The 15417-nt window shown below is 36.6% G+C and overlaps 1 protein-coding gene across 2 annotated transcripts; it reads left to right on the top strand.

Annotated features, from left to right (window-relative positions):
• Nucleotides 1-519: 519 nt before the first annotated feature.
• LOC113512586 (transmembrane protein 87A) lies at nt 520-15285 on the top strand. 2 transcript variants are annotated; one of them, XM_052900099.1, is made up of 11 exons: nt 520-775; nt 2069-2129; nt 5202-5296; nt 5735-5932; nt 8889-9038; nt 9866-10041; nt 10486-10593; nt 12161-12373; nt 13484-13604; nt 14178-14325; nt 15011-15285. In XM_052900099.1, exons 1-11 carry the CDS (start codon nt 686-688, stop codon nt 15241-15243), a joined length of 1593 nt encoding a protein of 530 aa, XP_052756059.1. In that variant the 5' UTR covers nt 520-685; the 3' UTR covers nt 15244-15285. The 2 variants fall into 2 exon arrangements, with proteins under 2 accessions (XP_052756059.1, XP_052756060.1); XM_052900100.1 differs by lacking the exon at nt 520-775 and adding an exon at nt 1014-1138.
• Nucleotides 15286-15417: the final 132 nt, after the last annotated feature.

Below are 15417 nucleotides of genomic sequence, written 5' to 3'. Positions count from 1 at the left end.
CAATAGAATTATAATAAAATTATATTTGAAAATAATGTAGTTGTTATTTCACAATATGACTCACAATCCATCTCTCTCTATTTTTCTGATTTTAATATTCAGTGTTATGTGTTAAATCCTTGTAATATTTTTTTCATTTCATAGTAGGCTAGTGTAAAAAAATGTTATAGGGCCGTATAATCCTACCAAATTTAAATACAAACTGCTTGCATACTTTCTACATAAACTGTGTAGAATATATAATGTAATAAAGTAAATGAACAAAAATTTTACATATACATTTTTTAAACACTAGCCTATATGAATTGAGAAAAATAGCAACTGATAGTGTATCTATCGTCCTCTTTTTACTAATTATATTTGTATAAGAAGAAAGGAGGCAACCATATAGTTTACAGTTTTTATTTTATCATTCCTTCTATGCAAATTCTTATTCTTAGGTAAAAGTAAAGATTTCAGATCGTTCTTATTGTCAAATATGTCAATGTCGGGAAAGTGTCAAGTTCAAGTCAACAAAAAGGCTAACTTTGTCGAAAAAATGTCAAAAACCTGCTCATCTTTCAGAGATTAATGCTGTTCTTTTTGTAATATTTATATTTTAAACGTAAATTATAATGTTGTTTGAAAATATATCACAATTCCAGAAATAAGTATTAGATATTCCTTTACAATTTCAATTTCCATAATGTTACGACCGTTATTTGTATTATTTTTGTGCGTCAAAATGTCGCTATGTTTTTCCGACATCGGAAAGTGGATTTTGCCGCTAAGTGGGGTGAGGATTTTTTATAATTTTTATTCTTTTCTGTACTTTAAATGTATAATACTTAGTCAACGTTCATCCGAAGCCTATAAACTGGACAGCAATGATAACGCCTAACTGTACTGTCTAGTAGGTATATACTTATAAACATAGCTACCATATTATACTATCATTAGTCACGCTATAAACAAGGCTTTAGTACTACCTTGCAATTGTTATACTGTAAATTGTATAATCAATACGAAGGTCCTTTGTAAATTCAAATTCTAGAACAATTTGAATTTTTATTATAAATAAAGTTTTGAAATAAACATATCTGCCCTGTGAGACTTGGTTTATAAGATTGGTCATACAACAGAATAGAATAGATTTACAGTAAGTTAAATATATTTTATGTTTAAAAAATATTTTTGAAGCACTAGTATTAGTCATCAAAAAATATTCAAGAACATGTTAAAGGAATAAGGAAAAGTTTTTAAACTTTTACTTTTTTAATTATATTTCAAAATGTATGAAACACTATCTGTGCCAGTGACTACATTTATTGTACTTAAAAATGCTCATAATTATTTAATGACTAGTTGAATATTTTATATTCTTCTGACAAATTTTCTGTGGTATTTTTTTAATAAATTGGTTTATTTAACATTTATTTAGCTTATTTCATCACTGACAGGTTTTGCCTCTGATAAATATCATTGAAAGAAGAAAGAAAGAAAGAAAACATTTATTGCTAACAACAAAAAGAGTTACATTAAATATCAATAGAAAAACAAACTTTACATTTGTTATTGCCAATGTGGCCGCCACACAGCATGTGCTGCAGCAATTTAATTGCTACAGCGCTAATATTATGTGGTATATAATGGAATAAATGGTATAATATATGACATATTGCATATCAATTCTTTGACTTCCATTTCAATGCATCTAGTAATACTGTAATTCGCTATTGGATATTTAATATGGAACAATTAAAATCTAATAATTTATCAGGTTCTAGAACAATGGTACATATTTATGTAAACCTTGTCTCTTGAGCCACAGCAGTTTCTAACAAGTTCCCTTTCCACAACTGACTGCCCCTCTGTCGCCATCTAGAAGTAGTCTATTTCATTAATTTTTCTACTTTTGAAATCCACAAATATGAACTTGCAGTTGATATCACAGTAGGTATATATATAATTAGGTGAGAGTTTTATGGAATTGAGACACTGATGTCAATAGATATCCCCTTTTTGCTATCTGAAATATGTAAAGATTGAACTTTAATTATTATTATAATTATGTCATATTTATTTACAGGACAACTGCAGATTTCAGCTAGCTAAGTCTCTTTTTAAGGATTCTAAACTTATTATAATGTGTAAGTAAACATTTATAACAAAACTAGCTATTTCTCATAGTTTTGTATGCATAATAAATTTAAAAAATATATCCTATGTCTTGATGTAGAACAGGTTTCAATGTGGCTGATAATGCACCCTTGTGGGCATTTCAGGGGACAGTATAAGTCTCATAGATTATTATTTATTATTTAAATATAATTATGGCCATGGCTGTTTTAAATTCATGACAAATGGTAAATAAAATTATAATGGAGACTTAATAAAAACATCTAGCAAAGTGTGTAATAGACAAAATAAGGTTGAGAAACTATGATTTAGGATGTAGTCAATGGAGTGGATTTTGTGGTATTATTCTTACATTTTTAATTGAATATTTAAAAAATGATGTTTTAGAATCATCTCCATTACATGTAATCAAGTTTCATACAAATCCATCTAACTATTTAAGCATGACAAATATCTTTGCCACCTTCATGTGCTTAATATTAGTATGATACCATAATTTTTACTTAATCTTTAAATGTTGCCTAAAATAAAACAGGTTTGATAGGAATATGCATGAATTATTCAAACATAGATAACACTCTTTATTGTTTTCTCTAAAATTACAATAGTAAACTTATTATAGACAGAAACAAATACAAGAAATGATTGTAGGGAGTAAACATTGGGCGGTCACCACTAAAAATGATCTCTTTTAGGCAGCCTTTGGATGGAGAAGAGTAGTTATAAATAGTTTGATGGAGGACACGATCAAATTTCTTCATACTGATTAATATGTGTATGCATGTTCCTTCATTTTACAATGCTAATAGAATTAGTGGTGTAAAAATAAATAATGTACATGCACTGGGCAAAATCGTATTCACTAGGGTGCAATTAATCCAAAAATATTCCAACTGATGACATCATTCTCACATCTGACAGTGCAAATAGGGTTGTCATTCCATTTATATTGCATTAAAAATCGAAGACGTAAAAGTAGAAATCATCGAAAGTTGAGCAAGTTTGAAATGGGGTATGACTAAAAAGTCTAGAATTTTATAACTGCCCAAGAGACTAATCCTCACAAGTACTTATTAGATAGTCTACTAAGGAGCAATCTATATACTACTCCACTCTAGTGATTTACGCAGACAATGGACATTTTATTTATTTATTTAACCTTTAATACACAGTGCTCTCTACCAGTCAACCATTGGGCAAACTGAGAAATAAGTAGGCGATGCATTATTGAACAGAGGAAAAATTAAGCAATATTTGATATATTTATATATTTTAAACATATAATTAGACTAATATAAACATACACATAATTTGTGAAATAAATAGACAAACACATATATACATAAATAAATACATAAAATATTACTATATCAAACAATTTTCAACCAGCTTCAAAAAGAAAGAGGTTATAAATTCAGTTATTTTTTTATGTTTGTTACCTCATAAGTGCATCAATTACAAACCAATTTAGAAAATTATTTTTTATCTGTAAGGATATACTTACAGATTGGTTCCAGAGAAATTTTATTAAAAACGGTTCTGTAGTATAGTTTTTAAATCAAAATATCCACATTAAAATAACACAATCTGAAATTATGTTTGCAGGCTAATGTTACCTCTCTCATCAGGTAAACAATCAGCTTGTTTGTCATTGTAAATTGCGTAAATAAGCTAAAATTTTTTTTAACTGTGTACTTCTACAGATTGTATGCAGTATGTATTTTAAAGATTTTATAATCATATTTAGAATTAAGATATCTTTTATTCATTTTTCTATGTTGTGTAAAGAATTACAATTTGGTCTAAAACACGCATTGTTGCTCAGTAAAGCGGAATACTTGATGAGGGCACTAATCTCAAAACTACCTTCGTTTGGGTTGCCTGCGAGATTGTGCAGTTGGGTCGCCAGCTTTCTTAAGGAACGTAGCATTAAGGTCGTGGTCGACGGAGCATGCTCTGACTTAAAACCTGTGAATGCTGGTGTCCCGCAAGGCTGTGTACTATCTCCGACACTGTTTCTTCTGCATATCAATGATATGTTACAGATCAGTGATATTCATTGTTATGCGGACGACAGTACAGGAGATGCATTATACACCGGTCATGCAAAGATCTCGCGGGCACATACCGATGAGCTCCGGAACAGACTTGTGTCTGAAATCGAAACTTCACTCGATAAAGTTTCGATCTGGGGTGAACGCAATCTTGTTCACTTTAACAGAACAGAAGACACAAGTCTGCGCGTTCACCGCAAAAAAGACACCGTTTGTCGTATCACCTCACTTTCAGGGCACTTCCCTTGATAATAAGTCGAGTCTGGGGATTCTTGGCGTCGATATATCTAGCGACGTCCAGTTTTGCGGTCATCTGGAGGAAAAAGCTAAGATAGCTTCCAAAAAGTTGGGGGTGCTCAATAGGGTGAGACGGTATTTCACGCCAGAAAACCGCCTGAAACTGTATAAAGCTCAAGTGAGGCCACACATGGAATACTGTTCTCACCTGTGGGCAGGAGCGCCACAGTACCAACTCCTTCCGTTAGACCGCATTCAAAGTCGGGCAGCTCGAATTGTTGACGATCGGCGTCTTACTGTCCGGCTCGACCCACTGAAACTGCGTAGAGATGTTGCATCTCTGTGCATCTTCTACCGAATTTATCATGGGGAGTGCTCTGAAGAATTGTTCGGATTGATACCTGCTGCAGATTTTCACCGCCATAAACTAAAATTTCATCCCAACCATCTGGACGAGTGGCGGTCCTCCACCGTACGTTTTTCAAGGCACTTTCTTCCACGCACAACCACTCTTTGGAATCAACTTCCAGCAGCAGTATTTCCGAACCGATACGACAACATAGCTTTCAAGAAAAGAGCATATTCCTTTTTAAAAGGCCGGCAGCACACCTGCAATGCCGTAGGTGTTGTGGGTGACCATGGGCGGCGGTAGTCACTTACCATCAGGTGAGCCGCATGCTCGTTTGCCCCCTGTGTTGTAAAAAAAAAAAAAAAAAGAATACTTGATGAAGATTTCACAATAATAATAGACTAAAGGATCACAAATAATAATGACAACTATTTGTTTTTCAGTACACTGTGATGTAGTAGAACCAACAAATGTCACTGTAGAGTATGTGTGGTCACCGACACCATGCTCTCCGGACTATTTCCATTATTTCGAACAGGTATTTTTAATTTTTTTAATTAATGTTATCAATATAATAAAATTATAACTAGATAATATCTGTACAAAGGAGATGTTTAAGAAAAATGCTCAACCCTCATTAAATACTATAATATTAGCTCAGCAAAATTTTTATAGTATTTAGTGAGGGTTGAACGCTGTTGTCTGAGATACAGGTTTTATAACCTAGTTCAGACACAGAGGTTTAAGCTGTTCCAAATGTACAAATGAATTTGTACCTACTTTTATAGTAATTTCCAGTGTTGAGTTTGTTACAATCATGGTTATGCAATAAAGTTATTAATAATATTATTATAAGGCGTAGCATGGATATCACTGAATCCATGGTGCTGTATAAAGCTTTTCTAAAAAAAAAAAAAAACTTCATCTATGTATGTGTAAATTACAATCTTTAATAAATACAGATGTAATTTTTCAGCAAGTAATCGATTGCTCACATAGAACTCAACGGTCGGCACCAAACGAAAATAACAACAACAATGCGACAATGGCACATCAAGTATTAACTGGAAAACGGGTGTTCACATGCCACGGGAAGGAGTCGTTTATACTAGAGGACGATAAAATTAAGTTGCCCGATGAACCTTCAAAGAACACTCCTGCAGTCACCCAATCGGTAAGTTTTTTATATCTTTGCATAAAGAAAAAAATTAGTACCTTAATTTTTTTACAGTTTAATAGGCAATCATACGTATGAGTGTTCATTTAATTACATATAATACCAGAGGGAGATTTTGTATAAAAGTCGTCTGCTTAGATACTTCTGTCTCATTGAAGTTCCTGCTGTAATGTACCTGTACTTGCATGGCTTTGTTTCGGTTTAAAGCACTGGCAGTAAAATTACAGCGTACAGAGGCATAACTAATTCTCAGTAATGGCAACATATGGGGGATATCATGAGCATTTTTTATTTATTGATTTTTTATTTACTTATTCATTAGTACAAATATGTGTACTAATGAATAAGTAATATGTGTAATGTATAGCTGCCCGTCCGTTCAGGCGTCGCACGGGTGGACATTTTTACATTTTAAAAAGTGGCCATTAAGGCTGCACACGCGACGGAAGCTTAAAAATGGAGTAACTTCTCCCGTTTTCCCAACATTTCCCTCTACTGCTCTGCTCCTATTGATCGTAGCGTGATGAAAAGTAAGTATAAGTCCTGCCCAGGAGTATGAAGAATAATTATATCGTTTCGTTAAAATTCGTCGATTTGTTTTTGTTTCTATGATGAAAATACAAACAGACAGACAAAAATTTTACTGATTGCATTTTTGGCATCACTATCGATCACTAATCACCCCCTGATAGTTATTTTGGAAATATATTTCATGTACAAAATTGACTTCTCTACAGATTTATTATAAGTATAGATATTAGGAAGGAATATCGTTCCTTATGTATTTATGGCTGTATACCAATCCATCAGTATAACATGATATTTTAAGGGAATTTACTGTTTTTCCGCTAGTTATATTGTGTGTAAATAAGGAAGCAATTTTCCTATATATTTGAATTAGCAACGTATTTGGATAATTTTTTTTTTTCACTCAGTTAATTTCAATAATTGAAAAAGTAAGTGTTGAGTTTCTTACGGGCCTTCTAGACAGTTAACAAGATTCCGAACCCAACAGTGGAATTATAAAAAAAATTACGTTTTAAATGAGCTTGTAAATAACTCTTTTGTTTTTATAATTTAGAGTTTCGTCTTTTCGTTAGCAAATTAGTTAAACAACTTTATTTGATTAAAAAATTTTTCTTTTCTATTTTATTCACTGTACAGGATCGGTATCTAGGTAGGTACTTTAAAATATAGATAACACAATGGTTTTATTATATTTTAAACTTTATCATGTCCACCCTATATTCATGACGCATATATCTTATCATATACAAGTATGTACTTAATTTCAAACAGTTAAAAATGACCAAATGTTTGCACTCCATCATAGACCCAGTATGTAGAAAAGTGTTCGTCTCTTCCATCTAAAAAAAATCCCAATCACATTGATTCCTACAAAATACCTGCATTTCATTATTCTATACTAATTATTATTATACAGTATAAAAGCTTCTTATTCACGATTCCTTTATTCGCGTTTTCACAATTCGCGGATTAAAAAATTGCGACCCAATTCCTATATTTTAGCCGCAACTAAAGATTTCTATAACCGCGGATCTAATCGGTACATACTTGGGCGGAAGGGATTGTGTTAGTAATGGGGAGTATAGTCCCCATTGCTATCAATATATCCTATCAGGTCGATCTCCACGCGGTTCCTAATGGAAACTATCGTGACCAATTTATCATTGAATTCGTCACAATGGGCTAACTGACCTGCCTTTTCATCCTCACCTATCACCTCTCACTGGTACCCCGCTAGTGTATACCGATAGCGCAGGCGATAACTATGCCATTTTCACGCATAAAAAAAAATATCGGTACATATTAATAAAAAGGATTAGGTATCCTTTGTAAACGTGTCTGCAAATAGACTAATAACAGAGTAAAACAGACTTTATTACAACTACGCTTAAAGTATGTTGTCAAATGCTATTGCCTCTGTATAAGTGCTTCGGCTTTCTATATTCACGGTTTCTGTTTATACTGTTTAGATATTTATTAGCTGTAGGGTACAGAGGAATAACACCTGAGTGTGGACTCAAGAATGGCAACGCATGGGGGTATCATGGGCGAAACAGTATACTCTGTTATGTCCATGGTACTGCTCATGTCTATAGGCGACGGTTACCACTTTCCATCAGGTGGGCCGTCAGCTTGTTTGCAATTGTAAGTTGTATAAAAAAAAATGTTAACATTCCAAGGAAAGTTTTGCCCGTAGTTGCTACGCTTGGCAGACCGATTGGTAACCGCTTACTAATTATTAGGTATTATTGTGAATGTGAGTTAGTTTGTTACCTCTTAACTCTTTGACGGCTCAATTAATGAATATTTGTATATTTATATGTATATAGTACCAGCAACCCGGCTTCGCACGGATGGGCATTCTTTACATCGATATAACTTTTTTATTTATGAACCGATTGAAAGAAAATAAACACTAAATGTTAAGTGGCGCAAACCGCAACGCATTAGTGAAAACCGCATTCAAATCGGTTAACCCATTCAATACGGAGAGCGCGCCAGGGCGCTAAGTGGCGCAACCCAATGACGGCGAGCAGGCGCTCGGTTTCCTTTAGTTTCAAACGTGAACCGTTCCAGTCACTTGTGGAAGCCTGTTATTTACTGGCAGTTCAAAATTAACTAAGCCATATACGTAGAAAAAGTAGTGGCGGCCGTTGATGAAAAACTATACTGCATAGGGATCTCAATATGGCCGCCGTATTGAATGGGTTAAGCTGTTTCTGAGATTAGCGTGCATAGACGTATAGACAAAATTCTAAAAATCATTGTTTTGGGTTTTATTGCGTTCATAAAACGCCCTAAAATAGGCTATTTTTTTATCCCCATTAATCAACATAATCCGGTCACACGGACTAAGTCGCGCGTAAAGACTAGTCCTATATATTTTTTGGTGTATTAACTACTTTACATCTATGTTTTGTTTCAGAAAGTGACTCCTCTCGTGGTTGTGGAAAAAGAAGGTGTATATGAACTTGAGATGACTGTGCGTAGTGAGAAAAAATACAACGTGACAGTCAGTGTTGAGATGCTGGCGCCATCTGGCTACTTGTCAGCCGCTATGTGGCCTCTCCTGCCGGTGAGTACCCTATATAAATAGATGTGACTTCCTTATTATGTCACATTTAATGTAAAATTTTTTAAAGTCGTGTATTGAGAGTACAAAATATTAAATAACACACAATATTTATCACGAATGTAGCTAAAATTATATATTTTTAAATTCATAAATGTGGCCAGCCGCCGTGTGGTCCCGGTATAGAATAAGCCACTCCTTCCTTTCCCGTGGCTGTTGTAAGAAGCTATTAAGAGAACTTAATGGACGAGGGTTGGGCAGCAGTGTTCCTTTAAAAACATTACTAAAGCCTAACTGAGTGATAAGGGGTGTGTTTGCTAGTACTAGCACCTCCCCCCCCCCTCCACCCCCATGGGGGAGGCTATGTTCAGCAGTGGACAGTTAATAGCCGATACACCAACTACTGTTTGTGTTCGTTTGCACAATGACGTCACTCGACTGCTATCCCACACTTTGATCTTAGCCAAAAGGCCAAAAAGCGATTACTGCCCCCAATGTATGAGTAGACGCTCACATCATCTGTATGGCACTGTGTTTGTACGGTTGTACTAGAGGTGTAGTTTTTTTTTTTAATGGGTGAAAATGAAATGGTAACCCTGCCTGCGCTATCGGTATACGCTGACGGAGCACCTGAGATAGATGTTGGGTGAGGATGAAAGCAGGTCAGTTGGCCCATCGTGAAGAATTCGACAAGATGGTTTCCAAGGGGAACCGCGTGGAGGTCGACCTGATAGGGTATATTGCTAGTAATGGAGCTGTTAGAATCCATTGCTAACAATCCCTTCCCCCCACCAGAGGTGTAGTTGTAATAACGGGGCGTGCGCGCGCAGTTCTTCGGCGTGATGTGCGGCGTGTACGGCGCGGCGTGCGGCGGCTGGCTGCTGGCGTGCGCGCTGCGCTGGCGCGAGCTGCTGCGCATCCAGTACTGGGTGGGCGGCGTCGCGCTGCTCGGCATGCTCGACAGCGCCACCTACTACGCCGTCTACGCCGCCATCAACCGCACCGGGTATAAAGCCTTTCCTTCCTAGCGAAGCCGTATTTGTATTTTTTTTTTAATAGGTGAAAATGGTCACCTCGCTTACGCTTTTGGTATACCTTAGCGAGGTACTAGTGGGTGATGATAGGTGAGAAGGAAGTCAGGTCTTTTTTTTTTAATGGATGATAATGGAATGGTAACCCCGCCTGCGCTGGCGGTTTACACAGGCGGGGCACCAGTGACGGATGATAGGTGAGAATGAAAACAGGCCAGTTAGCCCATCATGATGAATTCATCAGGAATTAACCATGATAGTTTCCAGGGGGAACCGCGAGGAGGTCGACCTGGTTGGGTATATTGCTAGCAATGGGATTCTTAGTCTCCATTATTAATAATCCCTTTCCCCCCACTGATTGTTTTATACTATTGATCCACACTTAACTGGTATTTAATACTTGGTTTTCTTGTTCGTAGATTCTTCAACGTGGAAGCGTATATGTTCGCAGAGTGGTTGTCTGTTGCTAAGAGGGCACTCGCTCGAATGCTAGTCATTATTGTATCGCTCGGATTCGGAATTGTAAAGTGAGTACTTAATGTAGTATGATATTTATCACTTATTTGTATCTAGATGCCACAGAGATAGATGGTAGAGGTAAAATTGATATTTCCGTGAATAATATTAACTCTTATATTACACTAGCTGATGCCCGCGACTTTGTCCGCGTGGTGTTTGTTATTCCTGTTTAGTATGTATCGATTTGTGTACCTATTTATTAAGTCCAGGAATACTGGACCAAAATTAATAAATGACGTGTCGTTCTCACTCTTTGCCAAAATAGGTCAAAATGACTTTACTTAAGTAGGTCGTGTACTAGGCTGTACGTTAAGTAAGTTACTATAGTTTTTTAACTATCCCACGGGAACTTTTTAATTTTCCGTGATTAAAAGTGTCTAAAATGTTGACCGGGGATGTAAGGTACCACCATGCAAAATTTCATTTAAATTGGTCCAACCGTTTCGGAGATTAGCCCTTACAAACAGACAGAGAAACAAAAAAATTGAAATAATCTGGATGTGTTCTATTTCACTTCCAATATCTCCTTGTTTAGGTTTTTGGAATTTTTTTTCTTGAAAATTGACAATTTTTAAAATCTGACCTTAAATTCGGCATTGTATGGTGAGCTAGTTTTTTTTTCTAACGATATACGTTGGCGGGACATCAGTGAAGTGATAGGAGAGAATGAAAAAGGCAGGCTAGTTAGCCCATCGTGATGAATACACCTGGAATTTGGCATGTTTTCTAGGATATGGAGGTATGGGGAGGTCGTCCTGATAGGGTATATTTTTAGCAATGTGACTGTGGCGTCTGTAAATAAATATTGTACATATTGAATTCATAGCCATTTGTTAACATCATTACTTTTTTTTCCATCAAGTAAGTTAATTAAATTGTACATAGATATTTCACCTCTTTCTTTTGGACTGATCGTACAGACATGACAGCGACGTTTACTTCCTACATTAATTTTTGCCGTCATTCTCTCCATCTCAATCGCTCTTCTCTAGCAATAGTTTAAAAAAGTTAGTTGTAATACTTATTTCCTCCAAACAACTACAAGATCATTAACATTATGAACAATCTCTTCCTTCCCAAACTGGTGAGCTAGTTTTTTTTTTACTGGATGATAATGGAATGGTAATCCCGCCTGCGCTAACGCGAGGCATCAGTGAGGGCTGATAAGTGAAAATGAAAGAGCAGGCCACATATTATGGGAAAGTCCTCGTCACCCCATTGTCAAACTTGTAATACCATCGATGATGTGCATCATATTCTATTAGAGTGTCGTATTGACACGAACGAAAGAGAAGAACTCATGCGCCACTTTAACTTAAATAAATTGAATGTTGGTCTTATTCAATCTATGTTAGCTGAGCTTGAGCCAGAAGTTTTTTGGATACTTCTATAAATTATTGATGCCCATTAATTCTTCTCTCTCCGCGTCCAGGGAAAGTAGATAAAGTTTTGTTTGAGAAATCTGTTCAGGGTACGATATGACTGATATACCTGAGGAAGGTAAAAGACCTTAAAGTAATATTAAAAACAAAAGAGCGTGCGAGGTGGAGTCGGTAATGTAAAGTGGGTGGGCAGGCCGCGGCTGGGCCCGGCGCTGCAGCGCGTGGCGGGCGCGGGGCTGGCGTGGGGCGCGCTGGCGGCGCTGCTGGCGTGGCTGCGGCTGCGGCGCCGCGCCGCCGCGCGCGCGCTGCTGCTCGCCGAGGCGCCGCTCTCGCTGCTCGACAGCGCGCTCTGCTGGTGGGTGTTCGTCGCGCTCGCGCACACCATGCGCACGCTGCAGCTGCGCAGGTGCGTCGCGCACACCTACACACACGCGCGCACACACGCGCACACACACACATAATACAAATACTAATGCAAATAGTTTTATTTTGTTTGAAAAATGGTATAAAGAATGTTTTTTTTTTATATACAACTTGGAATGGCAAACAAGCTGACGGTCCACTTGATGGAAAGTGATAACCGTCGCCTATAGACATGAGCAGTACCATGGACATAACAGAGTATACTGTTTCGCCCATGATGATCGGGTGTGATATATATGGCAGTGAGTTTACAGGGTTTAGAGGAATAACATCTGAGTCCTCAGGAATGGCAACGCATGGGGGATATCATATATATATATATATATATATATATATATATATATATATATATATATATATATATATATATATATATATATATATACTAATAATAATATCTTCAAAATTATCAGAAAATAGCGACCCCGCCCAGTTTCGGACGAGTAAATAAAAAACATTGAGTGTTTATGTGCAGCCTACATAACCCACTAATAATGTAGTTTCACATAACTAAAATAATTTTTAAAAACAGTTAAATATTTTTTTTAAATTTATTCATTACAAACAAACATACAAAAATATTTAATCTTTTTACAAATAAATAATTATACAATACAAGCTGTACAGTGTACATATTAACAAAAAATTATAAGATTCAAAATTTTAAGTGGTGCTCACTTTCTGATAAATTGGTGCCAATGAATTCAAAACAACGTGGCATACAGCTGAGTGACACAATTTTAGTTCGTTTTCATTATATTTTTGTTTATTGTTAAATTTTTATTATTATTATTATGTGTTTTTTAATGTAAAATTAAGCACTAAACAAATATTTCTTGCTATCTTTAAAAAAAATTCGAAAACAAGAAAATAAAAACAATACGATGGAATAAAATTCATCTTTATTAAATAAATCGATGTTTAACCGCCAACACCTCCTAATGGAAAGGTACAAAATTTGCAACACTAGCAGTGAGTCGGTTAGATCCCATTACTAACAATCCCTTTCCCCCCAACCTCCTGAGTGTTAGCAGGTTATATCCATATATTGTGATGACTTCATAATATTATTGATACTTGTATATTGTTTCAGAAATACAATCAAGCTCTCGTTGTACAGACACTTTACGAACACGCTGATATTCGCCGTGATATCATCTGTCGTGTTCATGTTGTACTCCATAAAATCCTACAGAGTCCTGCCTTGTATCACAGTGAGTTTCAATATATCTTGCTAATGTAATAAAATTGTATCTAGACGTCTGTACGTACATGGAATATATAATATTTTTTAATGCAAAAGTCGAATAATTGAGTACCTCTGTCCCATTCGTGTTTCTACCGTGAAACAGTTGTGTTTGCATGGCTGTGTTTCGATTTGAAGGGTGGGATATGGCGTGAATTTACAGGGTACAGAGGAATAACATCTGAGTCCTCAGGAATGGTAACGCATGGGGCGTATCATGGGCGAAACAGTATACTCTGTTATGTCCATGGTACTGCTCATGTCTATAGGCGACGGTTACCACTTTCCATCAGGTAGGCTGTTAGCTTGTTTGCCATTCTAAGTTGCATAAAAAACTTAATTTTTTTATGTCTGTAAATTTATCTGTATTCTATCCTGCTGTTTGCTTTCTTATTGTCATTACACCTATATTTTTATATCTAAGATGCAATTAAATGTTAAATCCTATTATTTTTTATTTCTTGCATTTATTTTGTATATAGTGCTTCGTTCCCCCTAGTCACTAGTCATAGTATAATGTTAATTTTTTTTTTAATTATAGGAATGGAAGGAGGTATGGATGGATGAAGCATACTGGCACATCTTGTTCGCGAGCGTACTCATCGTCATCATGATCCTGTGGAGGCCCACAAATAACAACCAGCGGTATGCCTTCACGCCGCTTCTGGACAATGCTGATGACGAAGATGGTAATTGATCTTTTCCATATTACCATAGGTATATTTGTGGGAAGGCCTCGTAGGACGTGCCCACTCTTGATTTTTTTTAATGGGTGATAAAGAAATGGTAACCCTGCCTGTGCTGTTAGTATACGCTGGCAGGGCATCAGTGACAGATGATAGGTGATGATAAAAACAGGTCTGTTAGCCCATCGGGACGATTAACCACGATAGTTTCCAGGGGGAACCGCGTAGAGGTCGACCTGATTGAGGTCGACACAATTCTTTCCCGCCCTCCCCACTCTAGAGTTTTTTTTTTATGTTGGATGACAATGGATTGGTAACCGCGCCTGCGCTAACGGGATACGCTGGCGGAGCACCGGTGAAGGGTGATCGATGAGAATGAAAACAGGCCAGTTAGCCTATCATGATGAATTCAGCATGAAGAATTAATCATGACAGTTTCCAGGGGGAACCGCGTGGAGGTCGACCTGGATAGGTATATTGCTAGCAATGGAATTTTTTGTCTCCATTACTAACAATCCCTTTCCCCCTTCCCACTCTAGAGTTATCTGATGCCCATCTCATGATCCGAGCGAAACTTTCAATTGTGCAGTCATGTCTAAGTAAATATGCATTATTTTATGGGTCAACAAGCAATCAAACAGGTTGTCTATCATATTTCTTAAAAAAAAAAATTAATATATTTTTTCAGAAGAGGAAGAGCAATTCGTGAACGACGCGTACGGCGTCAAAATGCGAGGCACCAGCATCAACGCTGACAATCCCCAAGAGGCGAGGGAGTCCGCCCAACCGGAACACAACAGCAACTCGCTAGATTCTGATCTCCGCTGGGTAGAAGAGAACATACCCACCAGCACTCTACCGTTGTTAGATTCAGACGAGGAAATCATTAACACAAAGTTCGAAGTATCGAAGATGCAGTAGTTACTTAATTATTGTTGTGTATAAAGTATGTATGTCATGTGAGTTTGTATTTTTATTTCAATACCCAACCCACAGATGCATGGCCGTAGCTAGAGGGGGGGGGGGGGCATAGAGGGGCAATAAAGGTGACAAACAAGCAAACTTTCTGATCTATAATATTAGTAAGGATCCTTT

This window comes from Galleria mellonella, unplaced genomic scaffold (assembly GCF_026898425.1).
Source record: "Galleria mellonella isolate WM207_F2 unplaced genomic scaffold, CSIRO_AGI_GalMel_v1 utg64, whole genome shotgun sequence".
NCBI lineage: Eukaryota > Metazoa > Arthropoda > Insecta > Lepidoptera > Pyralidae > Galleria > Galleria mellonella.
The sequence above is the reverse complement of the archived record's forward strand: the minus strand, read 5'-3'. Positions and strand labels throughout refer to the sequence as shown.